The sequence below is a fragment of the Muscardinus avellanarius genome (assembly GCF_963383645.1).
Source record: "Muscardinus avellanarius genome assembly, chromosome: 5".
Lineage (NCBI taxonomy): Eukaryota > Metazoa > Chordata > Mammalia > Rodentia > Gliridae > Muscardinus > Muscardinus avellanarius.
Window position 1 is genome coordinate 2,852,762 of NC_137790.1, and position 19,034 is coordinate 2,871,795.

Consider the following 19,034-nt stretch of genomic DNA (forward strand, 5'->3'; position numbering starts at 1 on the left):
GAATACAACGTGCGGGGCGGCTGCACAGGTTCAGATGTGAGAACTCAGCATGTGGAGGGGCCTCAAAGATGTTCAGTAGACCTTCACAGAAATCCCCGTGTACTGGGTCACTGGGGAGGTTCTTTTTGCTCGAGTCCTGCACCCTAGTTTTTATTGGGGAATCCTGCCTGTCACTTTCCAATACCTTCAAATAACTGTCGCTCTTGGTTTTTATAAGCAGCAGGGCAGTTCTGGAGATTTGGGGGACCTGGAAACGCTTAATCAAATCCATTTGACTTGAAATGGAAGCAGACGGTGCTTGACGGGCAGAGGCCCGCGTCCAGCCAAGGGCTGGGTCTTCCCTCGGGGTCTTCTCTGCCGACCCTCAGCCCTTGGCTGCTTCCCCCTCAGTAACCACTGCTTGAGAAGAACCAGCACACGGCCAGGAAACAGGAGAGAAGCATTTTACGTTAAAAAAAAAAAAAAGCCAAACTACAGACACAGACCTGCTAAGGCATCCCCCGGGCGCCACCTGAAGCTCCCCGGGCGCAGAGGCGGGGCGCCCAGCAGCGCATCTGCAGAGCCACAGGGCCCCGAGCCAGGGCCGGGACCTCAGGCGCCAGTGCGAGTCTGTTCTCTGAAAAGGCAGCTGCCCACAGCATCGGTGTGGTGGCCTCTCGTCTCCCCTCACCCAGGCTTGGGGTCCAGTCTCCCGAGGTCACACGTTCCCAAGTCTCCTGGCTGCTCGGAGGATATGGCCTCTCCGGCCACACCAGCAGTCTCGAAGCACAACTAAAACCAGGCCTGGAGGCAGGTTGGCGGCGCAGAAGGCCCGGGTGGTCTGTCTCGACCCCTCCTCCTGAGCTGCAGACGAGAGCAGAAAACGACAAGATCGTCCCGCGCGCGCCTGCCCATCAGCGGCCCGATTTTTATGTAATTTTTTTCCCGCCTTCGAACTCTAGTCCAGGAAAATGTGTTTCTTGAATTCAGTCCCACCCTTCGCAAGCAAGATGGTTAACACTGGCCACCCCTAGAGCCCTGCATGTGACAGGTGTGTGCAGGTGCAGGCCCACAGAGGCCGCCGTCTGGTGGCTGCCCTTCCCCACAGCACCTGCTCTGGGAGCCCATCGGCCGCAGGTGTGCGTGCCACGGGACTTGGGAGGAGCTGTGGGCAGCCGTCTCTGCAAACCAGTGAGAGCCACAGGGCTTAGCTTAGTCTGAAGTCAGAGGGCACACAGATGTCGCCATGGCACGGAGGCGGGCCACGGTCCAGCCGGGCCTGTGGAGGCCACGGACGCATCCCTGCATCATGCAGCGTGTGGAGAAGCTGCCTTCAGGAGCGCACCCCCACACTGAGCAGGTAAACCTCTCCCTCCAGGTGCCACTACTACAAACAGCAGCCGAGAACAAGCACCCGAAGGAACTGAGGAGCCCAGGAAGCGGGCACGGTGGCACACTCCTATTATCCCAGTACTTGGAGGCTGAGGCCGGAGGATTGCAGGTTCAAGGACAGCCTCAGCAACTTAGTGAGACCCCAGAAACTTAGCAGAGACCGCTTTTGTTTCTTTCTCTCTCTTCCTTTCTTCCTGTGTGTGTTGAAACAAGGGACTTCTACCTCTAAGCTAGACCCCCAGCCCTTTTTATATTTTACTTTAAAACAGGGTCTTGCCAAGTTGCAAGGGTCTCACTACATTGCTGAGGCTGGCCACGAGCCTCCAATCCTCCTGTGTCAGCCTCCTACATACTGGGATTACAGGCATGCATCACCACCATGCCCAGCTCCATGCAGACCGTGTTTCAAAATAAACAATTTTGAAACCTGGCCTGGTGGGCACGCTTGTCATCCCCGCGCTTGGGAGCCTGAGACAGGAGGATCGCAGGTTCGAAGCCAGCCTCAGCTACTGAGTGAGGCTCTCAGCAACTTAGTGAGACCCTGTTTCCAAATAAAGTGTAAAATAGGTCTGGGAGTGTAGCCCGGAGGTAGAAAGCCCCTGGGTTCTATCCTCAGTACCACCAAAATAAATAAATAAATAAATAAAACAATTTTGAAAAGGGGCTGGGATGTAACTCAATAGAATGTCCAAGGCTGCAGGAGGGTGGGCTCAATCTCAAGTACACAAACAAATACACAAAAACAGAAAGGCATGGAACCAAATCCTCTGTCTGGTGAAGTCAAGATCTCCAGGGAAAGGGCCACGTGGTCAATGGGATGAAGCGGCCTGGCATCCGGGGGGGTGAGACCCCAGGACAGGGCAGCACAGGACAGCCCCTCACCTGCCCCATGACAGCTACGTGTCCACGTTCCCCCAGGCCCCAGGCATGCCTTCAGCCTGAAGGCCACTGCAGGTCACAGCACACAGGCAAGAAGCTGGACGCCACTGTTCACAGCCTGGTTCTCTTCGAGCGCCAGCATCAGCTTTCAATTGGCTCTTCCTGGCTCACTGATCTCTCATGGATGCTGACCCCACGCAGGTGCAATTCGCTGCTTTAAGACACCGCTGAGCCAGGACCACACGCAAACGGAACCCCACGATTGCTTCTCGATCTGGGAGACAGATCAAAGCCTTCACCCCTCCGCCTCCGGCGAGTGCCACTGAATCCATCCGCCCCGCCCCCACAGGACATTTGGGGTTCAGTTCTCGGTGCAGTCGAGCTGCCCAGGACACCGCCTGCTCCACGGTGTGACTGGGCCGTCCAACTCTGTACTCGCTCAGGGCAGGGAAGCACAGGGGCGCATCTCTCTTTTCTCAGATTTTTTTTAGATGGGCTCAGAAAACTAGAAAATGTAGCTGAAATAATTCTTCCTTTAGAAAGCACACTCGTGGAACCACTGGCTTAATTCGACCGGCTCAATAATTAGCTACCGCGCGCCCTTCCCACGGAGCCCCCCCCCCCCGCTGGAGTGCTAATTTGCCAGAAAGCTCCAGCTCTATTTGCATGTTTTCCACCTAATTGAGCCTGATCACAATTTAGAGCAGGTGCAACTCCCGGCAGGCAGCTCGAGCAATCAGCCAGGCCCACGGGCTGCACAAGAGCCCACTTAAAGGGCCGCAGCCTGCCTGGGGTTGGCACGGTGGCGCTGCGAGCCCAACCGCACGCGTGAGGAGCCGGAGCGTGAACTGTGGGCCGTCTCCAGTGTCACCACAGGGGCATGGGGCACTGAGGCTCCCCGTGTACCAAGGGGCACCTCTGCCTCTGCCTTCCACCCTCCCGCAGCCCAGGCTCAGCACCTGCTGCTGGCCACCCAGCCCCGGGGCCCACGCGCTGCTGGACATACCTGCTCAGGAGAGGCCTTGGAAGCTGCCCCCAGCCCGCCTGACACCCCTCAGCAGCTGGCTCCCCCAGTGTCAGCTGTGAAGGAGAACCAGGATGGGCCGGAAACAACAAAGGTCTGGAAACCAGACAGAGGCCACAGTCAAACTCAGCGCTGGCTCCTGCCAGCTGCTGGTGGGTGGCTACAGTGTGCTCATACCTGCCCTATGTTTAGCCTTCGTGGCTTTGCCCAGACCACCCAGAGCAGGACCATCAGAATCAGCTGTAAGAGAAGCTGGGCGTGGTGGCCCACGCTTGTAATCTCTGTACTTGGGAGGCTGAGACAGGAAGATCTCGGTTTGCAGACAGCCTCAGCTACTTAATGGGGCCCTTTGCAACTAACTCAGTGAGACACTGTTTCAAAATAACATAAAAAATAGGGCTGGGGGTTGTAGCTCAGAGACAAAATGCCCCTGGGCTCCATCCCCAGTACCACACAAACACACACAAAGACTCATCTATAAGAGACCTGTCTGCGGTGCCACCAACCTAGGGCCACACGCGCCCACCTTCCAACTCCCCCTCCTCCAGAGAATCCCCCCACCTCCCCTTTCCTCCTGGGTGTTCACGACCAGGGTCTGCACACCTCACAAACTATGCGTTAGAGTGGTGCACGCAGGGACAAGCCAGCTACCACCCCACCCTCACCTGACACAGCTGGGGCGATTGTCGGTCAGCGCAGACCAGTGAACAGCGCTCCCCAGGGCACAAGACCAGGCTGTGGCTGTGTCTCCAAGGGGCAGGGACTGCCCATGGCACCCCCATCTACACAGTCTCCTGGCTGGCTCCAGCCATAGCTCACCTTGTTAACACTGGACATTTGCCACACAGAGACACAGGTGCATCTTAGGGGCTCATGAGCATGCGTACGCAAGCCACTCAGAAACAGACTCACATTCACACACCCACACCCATACACACCCACATCCGAACCCACAGGTTCATAGACACATGCACACTCTTATACGTCAGTGAGCACAAGTCCAATCCCTCTAACACACACACCACTCAAGATCAAGGCTAGGCCAGGCGTGGTGGTGCACACCCAGAACTTGGGAGGCCGAGACAGGAGGATCGCAGGTTTGAAGCCAGTCTTGACAACTTGAGAGGCCCTCTGCAACTTAGACCCTTTTTTCAAATAAGAAGTAAAATCAGACTGGGGGTTTAGCTCAGAGGTAGAATGCCTCTGAGTTCAGTCGCCAGTGCCACGCACGCACACACAAATCTGGTCTTCGAAATGAGAAACACTCAAACCCAGCAGAGGGAGGCTCTGCACAGTCTCCTGGGAGGCAGTGAGGACGGCCCAGCTGGATGTAGCTGCACAGTCCTAGCCCACTACTGCTCTCTCGTCCTCTGTGCCCCGGCCGGGTCGGCAGACGCGCGCTAAGCATTTGGGAGTCTGACCCAGCAACGATGGTGACGGAGATGGTGATAGTTATTATGGTGGTGGTGCTGATGATGGTGACGGTAGTGATGGTGAGGATGGTGGAGGTGGTGGTGATGATTATGGTGATGATGATGATGATGATGATGATGGTGATGGTGATGATAGTGATGGTGGTGATGGTGCTGATAGTGGTGGTGGTGAGGGTGATGGTGATGATGGTGTTGATGATTATGGTGATAATGATGATGGTGATGATGGTGTTGATGATTATGGTGATGATAATGATGATGGTGGTGGTGGTGGTGATGGTGGTGGTGGTGATGGTGGTGATGATGATGATGGTGGTGGTGGTGGTGGTGATGGTGGTGGTGGTGATGGTGGTGATGATGATGATGGTGATGATGATGGTGGTGGTGGTGGTGATGGTGGTGGTAGTGGTGATGATGGTGGCGGTGATGGTGGTGGTAGTGGTGATGATGATGATGGTGATGATGGTGATGGTGATGGTGATGATGGTGATGGTGATGGTGATGATGGTGATGGTGGTGGTGATGGTGATGATGGTGATGGTGATGATGGTGGTGGTGATGGTGGTGATGGTGATGGTGATGATGGTGATGGTGGTGGTGATGGTGATGATGGTGATGATGGTGATGGTGATGGTGATGATGGTGATGGTGATGATGGTAGTGGTGATGGTGGTGGTGGTGATGGTGATGATGGTGATGGTGGTGGTGATGGTGATGATGGTGATGGTGATGATGGTGATGGTGGTGGTGATGATGGTGATGGTGGTGGTGATGGTGATGGTGATGATGGTAGTGGTGATGGTGGTGGTGATGGTGATGATGGTGATGGTGATGATGGTAGTGGTGATGGTGGTGGTGGTGATGATGGTGATGGCGATGGTGATGATGGTGATGGTGATGGTGATGATGGTGATTGTGGTGATGATGGTAGTGGTGATGGTGGTGATGGTGATGATGGTAGTGGTGATGGTGGTGATGGTGATGATGGTGATGGTGATGATGGTGATGGTGGTGATGGTGGTGGTGGTGATGGTGATGATGGTGATGGTGGTGGTGATGATGGTGATGGTGGTGGTGATGGTGATGGTGATGATGGTAGTGGTGATGGTGGTGGTGATGGTGATGATGGTGATGGTGATGATGGTGATGGTGATGATGGTAGTGGTGATGGTGGTGGTGGTGGTGGTGATGGTGGTAGAGATGATGATGGCAATGGTGGTGAGTGACGGTGATAGTTGTTATGGTAGTGAGGTGATGGTGATAATGGTAATGGTGGTGATGGTGATGGTGATGAGAGTCTCACTGTTTGCTAAGGCTGTCCTTGAACCTGTGATCCTCCTGTCTCAGCCTACCAAGTACTGGGATTAAAAGCTTGCACACCATGCTCAGCTTTTCTGGGGACCTTTTATATCCAGACTGTAAAAGCCTCCAGTGCCCACAACCCAGGCAGCCCTCACAGTGCTCCTCCGTGAAGCAGGAGGTGGGAGAGCTTTTATAGAGGAGGGAGGACAAGAGGCAGGGGAGCTGTCCACAGCTGAGGCCGCTGCGGAGGGTCTGTCCAGCCCCAAGAGCAAACCCCATGTCCAGCTGAGCATGCGTGGGCTGCTTGCTGCCCTGGGTTGGTGTTGAGGGTGCACAGGATGAAACTAAGCACCCTGCTGGGCAGAGGGTGCGCAGAGCAGCGGCAGGCCCTTCCCTGCACTGCCAGCCCCAGGAGGGACTGACGGGACCACTGACCATTCAAGAATTCTTTGGTAGCTCGGGTCCTTCTTCAGCACGCACATAATATGGCAGATGCCATCTGGTGGTAGTGGTGATGATGGTGATGATGAGGATGGTGGTGATGGCCACCCTCGGGGCACCCGCAGTCTAGAGGACACACAGAGCATGACTGTGCTGTGCAGGGTGCCTGGGGGGATCCAGGATGTGCCCACCTGGCAGAGGTCAGAGGGGTCCGGCAGGGAGTAGGGTTTGACCAAGAGGAAAATGAGAGAAGATCCCAGGCCAAGGGGGAAAGGTATCTAGAAGGCAGAGCTTGGCGTGCAGGGGCCCCCGAAACCTTGTCAGCAGGGACCATGGTGAGGGCGCAGCTGGGCCGCTGAGGCCTGTCCCGTAAGTGTGGTGGTCAGGATGGCTGGGTTGAATCTCAGCGGCACAGAAAGCCAGGGCCACATGCTGCCTGCGTGAATACACCTTGTGCGTGCGTGTGAGTGTCTAAGTGTGCATAGACAGGGTGGGGCCATGGGCTAGGGCAGCAGGAGGCCCCTCTGTGGCCTGCCTTACCTGAGTGGAACAGGAGGGGAGGAGGAGAAGGAGGGGAGAGGAAGGAGGGAGAAAGAGAAACTTGTCACTAATCGGCAGTGAGCACTTGCCATCTCCATCCCGACAGGAGCCCTGGGGCAGTCGCGGCACCCAGGCGGGACAGCCTCCCTAATGTAGTGCCCTGGGCACCTCCAGAGCCTCCCGTGGGCTCCTCGGGTGTCACCACTTACGGAGGACAGATTCAGGGAGGCTCAGGAACAGCCCTGGCGGGGCCAATGGCACTTGACCCTTGGTGGACCCCAGGACTGGGCAGTGGCTGCTGGGTTCTCCTGGCAGGATCACAGCTGGGTTAGTGGACCGTGCGGGGTCCTCCTGGTGGCAGCAGACCCTCTGTCCTTCCCCAGTGGGGGCCTCAGGCTCCCATGTCTGTTCTTCCCCAGCACCTCTGTGCAGGCTGTGGTGGAAGCTGGCTTTTCAGGGTGGCCACAGTCCTGAGAGGACAGGAGGGGAGCCACAGGCTGCACACAGCCCAGCTGTCATCCCGAGGCCACCCTGGCAAGGGTGCGCTCTCAGGAGGAAGCTTCAGCTGGCCACAGCACACACCCTACCTTGGGACCTGGTTTTGTGCGTGGGATCCTGGGCAGATTTCCCTGGACAAAACCACCAGGAGCTTCCTGCGAAGCCCATGAAGCGAGTTCTCTAGAAACGTCCCTGTGCCCTCCCTAAGAGTCACAGTGACGCTCGCCTCCAGCACCTGCCCAGCACCCGCCTGGGACAGGACTCGCTGTCACCTGGTGTCCTACTTTCTTCACTCCTAGGGGCCAGTGCGGCTTCCTGGGGGACCCTGCAGCTGCAGACACTCCCCATGAAACCCAGACTGCGGCCGCTCTTGGCCTAGAGCTCTGAAAGAGGTCTGTGTCACCAGCACAGAACAAGTGCATTTCTGCCCAAGGGATGCATAAACATATGTGCTTATATTGACATCCTGCTGGCTGCACACAGTCCAAAGACACACCAGGGCTGCACCTCGCAGCCACGAAGGCCAGGCTGTCCTCCTCCTGATGCGGCTGTGGCTGTGGCCATGGGTTTCTTTCGTCCCTGCTTCGTTGGACCAAAGACACATCTGTGACAACTATGCCGAGCGACCGTCAGCGCGGATCCTGGCAACGGGACTCAGGTGGCGGAGGCGGATGACTTCCCTTCTCTGCAGAAGGCCTCCTCCTTCTCCTTCACAACAGGCGCTCATGCGTGCGCGCACGCGTGTGTGTGTGTGTGTGTGTGTGTATGTGTGTGTGTGTGTGTGTGTGTGTGTGTGTGGCGTGTGCGCCCGCCTGACTGTGTCCACGGCAGCCATGCCCTCCTTGTCTGCATTGTATTGGAAGGGAGGCTGGAACACGGGGGCCGAGGTTGCGGGCCCTGCGGGAAGGGTCCTGCCTGCAGCACTGCCTGCCGGACCTGGACTGCGAGGTGCATCTGGACCTGCAGGGTCAAGTGTCGGGCAGGTCCCTGCTCCTCCGGCTGAGTCCAGGAGGTCCACGCTGGACCCGGAGCTCCAGGTCTACACCCAGGAAAAACACACACCATCCATCTTTTTTTTTTTTTTTTTTTTTTTTTTTTGTGTGTGTGTGTGTGTGTGTGTGTGTGTGGTACTGGGAATTAAACCCAGGGGCATTCTACAGCACCAGCCCCCCCCCTTTTTTTTACGGACATTCAACCTCCAAGCTACACCCCCATACACCCCCATCCCTATTTTTTATTCTTAATTTGAAACAGGGTCTCACTGAGTTGCAAAGGGCCTCACTGAGTAGCTGAGGCTGGCCGTGAACTGCGATCCTCCTGTCTCAGCCTCCCGAATGCTGGGATCACAAGCGTGCCCACCACGCCCGGCTCACCACCCATCTTGACTGATCACGGATCGCTTTCCTGCATAAGTGAGCCCCGTGCCCCAATGCTTGCTGAGCTCCATCGGATCCCAACAGCGCTCTGCTTGGCGCTCAAGTTCCTGCCAGACAGACAGATCAAGAAATTGAGGCCCAGAGCATCCAGAAAACGTGGCCTGTGCAGCCGGAAGGGGGGCGATGTCACCCATCCCTGAACCAGTTATCCATGGTGACAGCGCACAGATTTGAGTCACTGCGTGGGCACGGAAAAGCTGCAGAAAGGCAGGAGGGCCTGGGCCTCGGGATGGGGTCGTGACCTTACCAGGCAAATGGGGAAGGGGTGTCCCGTTGGTGGTGACAGACGGCCTCCAAGGGCCTGATGCGGCACTCTTGGGATAGAAGGAGGTACTGGGAGGCTCTCTGTACTGGGCGCCAGGCTTGGGAACCTCAGACTCCGGCTCCAGGCTGAGCGGGTTCCTGGAGGGGGCTGCCATCATTTCCACACAGTCAAGCTGGCCACAGTCGGCCCTCCCCTCTCTAGCTGCAGGATGTGGGGTCCAAGTCTCTGGACCCACTTTCCTGCATAAGTAAGCCCCAATGCCCACAGTCTCCTGGGGGGGGGGGGGCAAGAGGCCACAGATTAGCCACCAGCGCAGCCCCACTCGGAGCTGCTGGGCAAGGTTCCCATTCCCACCCATGAGGTATCTGGCCACGGCCAGGCCAGAGTGGGCAGCAGCTCCGCAAGGGTGTGTGGCCACTATCCACCCGGCCAGGAAGCTCAGGGAGACCGCCCCATCTGTGGTGTCCTCCCGGGATTCCCTATGGGTTCAGGCCAGAGGTCGAGGGAGAGAGGTGACGCGGGGCAGGTTCCCTATGGCCCCACATGTGCTCATGGAGGCTGCATCCTGAGTGCCTGCTGGCCCTCAGCAAAGTGGATCCTTTCCAGGCGTGGCCTCTTGTACCTTCTGGCACAGGTGGTCACAGCCACGGGGAAGTGTGGAGGTGCAGCCATGCTTCCTCCCACACCCTGCCTCCGCATGGCCCTCGGCTGTGCTGCAGTCGGGGGTGGGGTGGGGGGGAGTGGAGGGAGCCCCCGGGGCTGCGAAGGGCCTACCTGGAGCCTGGCTTGGGCTGCTTTGGTGCTGGGTTTTCTCTTCATCCCTCTGCCTGGGCTTCCCTGGGTTTTCTCTAACCCTATCACCTGCAGAACTCAAGGATACCTGTCCCCACCCTGGAGGTAGGAGCCTAGGATCCTGCCCCACTGAGCCTGGGCTAGGGCTCAGGAGTCCTTTACTGCTGTGAACTGTGGGGCCCTGCTCAGCGGTACCTCCCATCCAGGATGGGGCCGCGCCCCACTCTGTCCCCCACCCACTCCCTTCCAGCCTGTCAGGAGTCGAGCTGAGAAGCCGCGGCTTGGGTAATGGCGCTGCGTGCCTCCTCGTGTTCTATACTGGAGACCTGGGAGCCAGGCCGGCGCGGGGTGCTGGTCCGGGGTGGAGGCCCAGGCAGGCTGATCCTGGTGTCCTTGGACAAGAAGGGAGAAGACCCAGGAAAGACGAAACAGGAGCCCCAATCCTTCACCAAAGGAGGCCGAGCCCCACACTCCCGGCTTCCCACCTCCACAGGAAGAGCCAGGCCCCAAGTCGCAGCCTTGCCATCGCAGCAATAGGGTCCTCAAAGCTTCCCTGGATGCAGGATCCCAGGCCCCTAGGCTCCCAGGCCCTCAGGTCCCCAGGCACCCAGGCTCCAAGACCCCTAGGCTCCCAGACCCCCAGGCCCAGGTCAGAAGCAGGAATGCACTATCCTCGTTCTTTCTGCCACGGCGAATTCCAGGGCCTATTTCCCAAAGTGTCCTCACCCCATTGGTGAATCACCCCCCTCCCAAACACCCCCAACCTCAGCACCAGGGGCCTCATGATATGGGAGCAGGTTTGATAGCACGCCGGTGCCTGATTTGTGTAAATCCCCATTGTCTAACCTTAACTACAGACTCCACATACAACCCTGTACACGCGGGAACGCACCCAGAAACCACACACACCGCGCCAGTTCCCAGCGCCGCCGCCTCCCGTCCCACCGGGGCCCAGCCGGGTCCTCCTTTGCACACGGCCATGGGGCCTGGGCGAGGTGTGAGGTCCTGGTGTCTCCTGGCCTGGTGGGGACCTGTGCCATGGCGGCAGAGCCTGTGCGCCCCAGGAGACTCCCACGGCGCTTCCCGGTTCTCGGCACGAGTGTTCCCCACGCTGAGGGTGTAAGCACCCTGGCCCGGGTCCGCAGCTGCCCCAGAGTCTGTTAATAGGTGACTTATTGCTAGACACCGGGCAGGGGGCCGTCTGTGGGCGGACACTGTGGATTACCATAGAAACATCGAGAACAAAAACACAGCTTTGGGATATTAGCATTCAGATCAGCTCTAGGGAGTTGGAAGTCTTCACTGACCATCTCAAATGGACATGTCCATACCCAGCTCTTAAAGGGGGAGCTGGGGCGCTTTAATGCGCCACTAGGAATTAAACCCAGGGGCATTCTACCTCCAAGCTACACCCCCAGCCCTTTTTATTTTTGGTTTTGAAACAAAGTCTTGCTAGGTTGCTGAAGCTGGCCTCAAACGTGTGACCCTCCTGTCTCAGCCTCCCAAATACTGGGATTACAAGTGTGCACCACCACGCCCAGCTAGGGGCCTGCCCCTGAGGGAGGCAGCTGCAGCCTTGGGCCACACCACCCCTCGCTGGCCACAGCCTAAGTGGGGGCACCCCTTTTCAAGCACCTACTCCCACCCTGAAGATGGGAAGGGCAGTGGGTAAGGACACGCCTTGGGACGTGTCCTTGTCCGCAGCCTTCCAGCTTTGTTATCGTCCTAGGCACCAACAGAGGGCCCCGCCAGGCAGCCGCGTGCAGCACCTAGCTGACCAGACCTCTGACCCTGGTCCTGACACCCATATTACCTGGGGCTGCCCCACCCGCACAGGCTGCTGCAGCTATGCGGGAAAGAGGCTGCTCTGACAGGCGCCAGTCTTTGTAGGTGGAAGCCGAGACTGCTGGGACCCAGTGGGCTGCCCAAGAGGAGCCCCACATCTCTGACCGGCTCCTGCGACTTGGCAAAGGAGCAAATAAAACCAAAACGTGCTTAGCGGGGAACCACTGGCTCCCATACACCGCTGTGTGTCCCTGGCTCCAGCTCCCTGCGGGACGTGAGCCCCTGGAGATCAGGGCGGGTCTCCCACCGCTCCGCGTCACGGCCCAGAGGCTCCCAGAGCCAGGCCCTGCAGATGTTTGCTGCTGCTGCGGCTGCTTCCTGGTAGTCTGGTTCCATGAAGGTGACCTTTAAGGCTGATACTCCTCCCGTCTCCTGCCACCAAGGTCCTGGCGCCAAAGCGAGCCTCTGCTGCCACCTGGTGGCAAGATAGAGACACGGTGGTGGTCCCTGGAAAGGAAATCTCCCACATTTTATCCACCTTCTGTTAACCAGGAAGAGCGGAAATCTAATACTCAGTGGCCGATAACTGACTGAGGTTACATAGCAAATACCGACAGAACAGGCCTAGCGCCTGCCTTCCACAGAGCGTCCCCGTTTGTAGGGTTGAGTCCTACCTAAGGGCTGAGTCCTGGCTTTGAGGTTGGACAACGGTGGACTCTAGCCTCTAGGTCTCACCAGCTGGGGCATCAGGCAGGTAACACTAAGCCCAGATTTCCTCATTAATAGAACTCAAGTCACAGACTGATGAGCAGTTTGCAAGAAGAATGCCAGGGCAGAAGCCCCGGGCTGTCCGGGCCCCGCTCTCAACCTCAGCCTGAAGCCCAAGACTGGCCCTCCTTGGTCCAGGACCTTTAGGGCCTCGATGAAGGGTCTCTGTGGTGGACCCACCTGCTCAGGAATTCTGGGGCATCTCAGAAGGTGCAAAGTAGACCCTTCAGTGTCCCCTAGCTTAAGACATACCCAGGCAGAGGGCAGAAGGGTGGTATCCAGAGGCCCAGGAGAAGGAGGGGAGGAGCCCCAGAGCTGTGTCATGAGAAACCAAACGGGGTCGCCTGCCTGCCTGTGCCTGTGGGCTCTAAGCGCCAGGCGAAGGAGCAGAGGGAGCAGGGCAGCCCGCCACCTGGGCCTGGGTTCCTCAGCTCTCCTGCCCGGGCTGTCCGGGCCCAGCTCTCAACCACAGCCTGGAAGCCCAAGACAAGGGTGAGCAGGCTGGCCCCTGGGACACCTCTCCTGGGCTTGCAGTCTGCATCCCCCCTGTGCCGTCCTGTGGCCGTCCCTCTGTGCACATCTATGTCCTGATCTCCAAAGGACGCGGTGCTGTTGGATTAGGGCCCCTTGATGACCTCACTGTTCCCCGCTCGCCTCCACAGGCTGTGTCCACATACGGTGGCCTTTGAGGGGCTGGGGCCAGGGCTTCTGCAGGCAGTTTGGAGGGGCACGAAGTAGCCACAGGGGATGCAGGGCAGCTCGGTCCTCTGGCTGCGTCCAGACCCACAGGGCCCTCACGCACCAGAGCGGGGAGGAGCAGGTCTCCTGTGAGGAGCAAGGCTGACCCAGGACAGTGGGCATGCCAGAGTCCAGGCTTCCCAGCCCCAGCCCCATCAGAGGTGGCTGTTTATGCAGCTACCCCAGGTTCCCCCTTCCAAGCAGGGTGGGTTAACTGGCAGGATCAGCGGGGATCCTGTGGGAATCGGGGTGTGCAGGAGTGCCCCAGAGAAGCTGGAGGGCTGAGGGCAAGCCTCACGTGGCGAGCGGTGGCGTGATAAGCATGTGGTGTGCATGTGTGGTGTGCATGTGTGGTGTGCATGGCATGTGCATGGCATGTGGTGTCTGGTATGTGTGATATGGGTGCGTGTGTAGTGTTGTGGTGTGGTGTGTGTGGTGTGGTGTACAGGCATGGTATGGTTTGCATGTGTAGTACTGTGGGATGTGTTTGTGTGTGTGGCGTGTGTGTGCAGGATGTGTCATGTGTGTATGGTGTGTGGAGTGCATGGTATTTGTATGTGTAGTTGTATGTACACGTGTGGCATGTGTGCAGTCGTGTATGTGATATGTGCACATACTCTAAATGTGGGGTTGTGGTGTGTCATCTGTGTGTGTGTAGGGCTGTGGTGTGTGGGATAGTTTGCATATGTGAGGTCTGTGTGTGCTGTGTGTGTGGTGTCTGCTGTGTGCATAGTGCGGTGTGCCTTCATGGTATCTGTGGTATGTGTGCATGTGTGTGTTCTATTGTGTGTGGTGTCTGGTGTGTGTGGTACATGTGTACAGTGTGCATGTGTGGTGTGTGTGCGGTGTCTGGTGTGTGTTGAAGGTGTGCATGCAATGTGTGGCTGTGTGTTGTATGTGGCATCTGGTGTGTGCCTGGCGTCCAGTGCGTGTGTTGGATGTGTGCGTGCCATGTGTGGAGTCGGGTGTTTGTGGTATGTGTGTGCTCTGTCACCAAGATGTGCTGGTAGCTCCCCCCCCCTCCCCCGTTGGGCAGCGGTGGCTCTGGAACGTTTGTGTCCATTTCCCCTAGGAGTAGGGCGCTGGCGCCACCGTGTGGCTGTCCTGCAGGGCCCCAGCATGATCTCCAGAGCCCCAGCTCCTTCCCCAGCTCAGGCTCCGGTCTGGGCAGGGAGCACGAGGAGGAAGCCCCAGCCCCCACAGGAGGCAGGCCGGACAAGAGGCCACGGCGACCTGGCCAGACAGCGGGGGGGGGGGGCAGGGACGGCTGTCCACCCCTGCCCGCCCTTGCCCCGCTCTAGACCTCCCGTGTGGACAGATGGCCACCAGACAGTAAGTTGCTTTGAGTCACCTGCTCTTTATTGGCTGCCACGGGCTGCATTGTCATGGGTGACCAGAGTCCCCAGGAGCAGAACTACACAGAGGAAGGCTCGGGAAGAGGGTCTGGGAGGACCCGGGAGCACAGGGCCTCGGGCCACCGCCGGGAGCAGGCGGCAGCAGGGCACCAGGGAGGCGCTGGTATGACCCGCCTGGAGGCTCAGCGAGGGGCTTCTCACGGCCACCCCCTCTGTCCTCCGAGCAGAGCTAAGACGCCCGCACCCTCGGGAGGACAAGGTCTTATCCGAAGAAGAGTCCTTCGTTCACTCCACCGACTGGACCGGCGTGTTGGGCCTGGGACGCCCTGAGGTCATGGCGCCTCGGGCCAAGGCCTGAACTCTGGGGCAGCTCCCTCAAGCCCTCATCCCTCTGAGAAGATGGAAGAGACACAAAGAGAAGGAAAAGAAACAAGGAGAAGGCAGATGCCTGTCTGGGGTCCCGGGCTGGAGGGGTCGGGGGGCCGCAGGGGGCAGCCGGGGCTGGGCCTGCTTAGGACGAAGGCGCGGAGCTGGGCTTCTCCTCCCGGGACACGGGGATGGCTCGCTCGCTGTGGCCCGCGTCCAGGCCAGACTGGACCTTGGGGCCAGAGAATGTCAGCATGCCGTCTGCGGACAGGGAGCAGGAGAGGGCCGACTGGTCCACGTTGGAGGGCAGGCGGTAGCGGCGGTGGAACTCCCGGGAAATGTAGCCGTGGTCGTCCTGTACGGGCCAGGGAGGGCGCGGTCAGGGACAGAAGAGCAGACGACAGCTGCCACCGCCCGTCCCGGAGAAGGACCCTCCTGATCACAGGCCCCTCCTGAGCCTCTGGACCCGCTTCCCGGCTGTCTCCAGCCTGTGATTTCAGCTCACCCTCATACCCTGCCTCCCCACGGAGAGCGAGCTTTGCCCAGGGCTCTCCAAAGATGGCTTGCTCCAGAATTTGATGCATTGTGTCTGTTTCTGCGCCTCCCCGGGGTGCCCCTTGCCTGTGACCCTGCAGGCCCAGGTCTCTGCCCTCATAATCCCCAGGGTCAGAAAGCTGCCCTCTGATGCCCTAATCCCCCAGGCCCCCAGGCCTGACTGCCGCCTCCTCTAGCTGCCCCCAGGGTGGGCCAGGGCCTCAGATGATGGGTGTGGGGTCCTCAGCCCTCTCTCTCCAGCCATTAATAGAAAGGCCCTCACAGAAGGCTCTAAGCTTCGGCGGAAGGTCTTGTCTTGGCCCCTCTGCTGTGCTGGCGCACCTGAACGCCACTTCTCAGCCCCGCGGGAGAGGCTGCACAGCTCCGGGTCCGGCTCCCTCCCGCACCACCACGGGACCCAGGCGCTAGGGGTGAGCGGGCACCCTGCCGCATCTGGGTGACCTCCAGGTGGAAGCCCTCCACTGCCTGCTGGGCAGTAGCCATGGGACCTGCCTGGCCTCAGCCAGACATGGAGGGCTCTGCTCGAGGGCCGCTGGTGACAGGGTGCTCGAAGCTCTTGGGGCGTCCCTGAACGCCTTGTACGTGCCTGCCGGGCTCACCCTCTGAGGGCAAAGGGGAGTGTTATGTGAAAATGCACACTGGCTCAGGGGTGCCCACCTCGGCCCCTCTTTCCCCAGCCCACGAGTGCCGCCCGTGGCCACTGGGCGTGGCCGTGGCACCGGGTCGGTGGCGCCCACTCACCTGCCTCTCGTTGTGCTTGCCATGGATCTCCACGAAGTCCTCCAGCACCTTCACAGTGAGGTCCTCGGGGGAGAAGTGCTTCACGTCCAGGAAGATGACAAACTTGTCCCGGTCGGATCGGACCTGCAAGCCAAACCCTCGTGTGGAGCTCCCCAGAGGGCCAAGAGCTCGGAGCAGGCTGCATGTCCCGCACGGGATGGCCGGGCCCGGGTGCGGCTCTGATCAGGGCGCCAGCCTCTCCACAGGGAGTGGAGTAGAGTGTACGGGAGCCTGTGCCGGGGCACCCGGGGATGTACTCTGACCTCAAACCCCAGCAGCAAGTGGCCAGGGACTGTCTGGGGACACTGGGCAGCGGGCGGCTGGCTGAGAGGTACAGCTACAGGGCTGTGATGGGCCGGATTGATTGGTTGATTGTGAGTCAACGGCGATTAGGGCTGGGAGGCCTGCTATGGGCTGGCTGGTTGATAAGTTATGCTCATGTGCTGGTTAGGGCTGGGTGGCCCTTCGGGGGTTGGTAGCTGGCTATCTAACAAGCTGCCGGTTGTGTGGATGGTGAGACTAAGCGCCTGGAACAAGGTCGCTGCCCCAGCTTCCCAGCCTTCTTGGGGGCAGCAGGTGAGACCGTTCCTCCAGAGCTGGAGGCAGCCAGCGCCAAGGCTAAGAGCAGGGAGAGAAGCCGCTCCGGGGGCTTTGCCTGGCTTGGCTCCTCTGGGGCACGGGGGAGGCTGGGGCGAGACCACAGCTCTGCAGCCAGGCCCTGCTGGGAGGAAGCCCTCCTCTCTGGGTCTGGGGCAGCACACCCACCCGCTCCCCGCAGGGAAGTGCGAGAACGGCCAGACCCAGAGGGCTCGCGGCCCCAACTTGCCTTGGCGGGGTTGCTCTTGGGGTTTCCAGCATGTGATTGGTGCATTACGAACCACATATGGGTCATGAGCTGATGGGGGGAAAGACAGCGGTCGGCCGGGGCCGGCGTGCTCCTCGACCCCTCCCCAGGGCGTGGGGTCTCAGGCCGAGGCTGTGGGGCTCTGCCAGCCTCTAGAGAGTAAGGAGGCGGGGGGAGGCAGGACTGGGGCCTGTCCTCCACCACTGGCTCCATGGAGCGAGACGCAAGCGTGGCAGGCAGCAGGTGCCCCTTGAGAATCTCCAGCTGTCCTCTGCCCGGCCGGGGATGGCGCAGCGAGAAGCATCCAGGGCCTTACCTCGGAGATGCCGGAGTCCAGCACGGTGCGGAAGAGGGACTGGCGGTAGTAGGGGCTGATGGTGGACGACAGGAAGGGCAGCAGGTCATACTCAAAGAGGCCCTCGCCGAAGAACTGGTCGAAAAGCCGGCTGGGGTAGAAGGGTCCCAGCGCACGCTTGAACCAGGGGTGCTGGATGGTGACGTCCATGTTCTGCCTCGGTGCTGTGAGTCCGGAAGCTGGTGACGAGTCGGGGCAGGGGCCTCTGGGCAGTGCGGTGGCAGCCGGGGCGCCAGCCCTCCCTATATACGCCTGGACAGAATGGAGGTATTAAGGGATTTCTCTGGAAATGCTTGCGCTCAGGAAGCAGGCTGCAAAGTCAGCACAGCGGGCTGGCTGCACGCCACCCCAGCCCCCGGCGCCCGACCAGACCCCCGCCCGGCGGGGCCTTGAGCCATCAGGAGGAAAGATGTCCCAGCCCTCTGTCCCCCACACTCACCATGGGAGACTGCGGACAGTCGTTCTTTGTATGTGTGTGCTGGGGATTGAACCCAGGGACATTCTACCTCTGAGCTACACCTACGAGCCTCCTTTTATTTATTTATTTATTTATTTATTTATTCATTCATTCATTCATTTGTTTATTTATTTTCGTGGTGCTAGAGATTGAACCCAGGGGCGTTCGACCTCTAAGCTACACCCCCAGCCTAATTTTTTATCCTCTAATTTTGAAACAGGGTCTCACTAAGTTGCATAGGGCCTCAGCAAGTAACTGAGGCTGTCCATGAACCCAGATCCTCCTGTCTCAACCTCCCAAGTACTGGGATTCCAAGCGTGCCCACCAGGCCCGGCTTCCCCCTTTTAATTTTTATTTTCTTTGTGTGGGGTGGGGGGCACTGGGGACTGAGCCCTGAAGCATTCTACCTCCAAGCTACACTTCCCAGCCGTTTTATTTTTATTAAGAAACAGAGTCTTGCTTGGTTGATGAGTCACTGCTTGCTGAGCTGTCCTTGAACCTGCGATATTTCTGCCTTAGACTCCCAAGTACGGAGCATGCGCCACCACGCCTGGCTTCTTTATCCCGAAGCGAGATCTCACTAAGCTGCTAGGGCTGGCAGGGACCTGCGATCCTCCTGTCTCGGCCTCCCAAGCCCTGGGGTTACAGGCGTATACCCTGCACCCAGCTGGACAGTCTAGTCTCATCTCTGCAGGGAGGAAAGGCGCTGTGCGTGCCTCGTCCTGAGCGCTCCCCACGGCAGAGATGAGAAGACTGAGGGACGGAGGGAGACAGCCAACCCCCCGGTGCCACAGCTCCTGGCTGAGACTACATTATTTCTCAAAGGCAGAAGACAGAAAAGAGAAGACGCTAGCAGGGTCTTGTGGCCCCAGCGCTCTTCCAACTTTAACTCATGCACACTCGAGAAGCCTGCGTGCTCCTGGCCAGGTCCTAGGAGGATGAGAACCCGCATCCTGGACCTGCTCTGCACAGCTCGCCCTGGATGCCCGTCCCTGCGGCCATCATCCTCTGCCGACCCTCCGGTCTCCAAAGCCTTGTCTCAGGATCACC

At 59.1% G+C, this 19,034-nt stretch overlaps 1 protein-coding gene across 3 annotated transcripts; it reads right to left on the reverse strand.

The window, feature by feature from the left end:
• Nucleotides 1-15,138: 15,138 nt before the first annotated feature.
• Nucleotides 15,139-17,789, reverse strand: CRYAA (crystallin alpha A; the record flags this gene model as incomplete). 3 transcript variants are annotated; one of them, XM_080695433.1, is made up of 4 exons in its annotated part: nucleotides 15,139-15,348; nucleotides 16,290-16,412; nucleotides 17,155-17,223; nucleotides 17,489-17,677. In XM_080695433.1, the coding sequence occupies 4 exons, from the start codon at nucleotides 17,675-17,677 to the stop codon at nucleotides 15,139-15,141; spliced, it is 591 nt and encodes a 196-aa protein (XP_080551559.1). The 3 variants fall into 3 exon arrangements, with proteins under 3 accessions (XP_080551559.1, XP_080551558.1, XP_080551560.1); XM_080695432.1 differs by having other exon boundaries at nucleotides 16,290-16,426; nucleotides 17,151-17,223; XM_080695434.1 differs by lacking the exon at nucleotides 17,155-17,223 and having other exon boundaries at nucleotides 17,489-17,789.
• Between the last annotated feature and the right edge of the window lie 1,245 nt (nucleotides 17,790-19,034).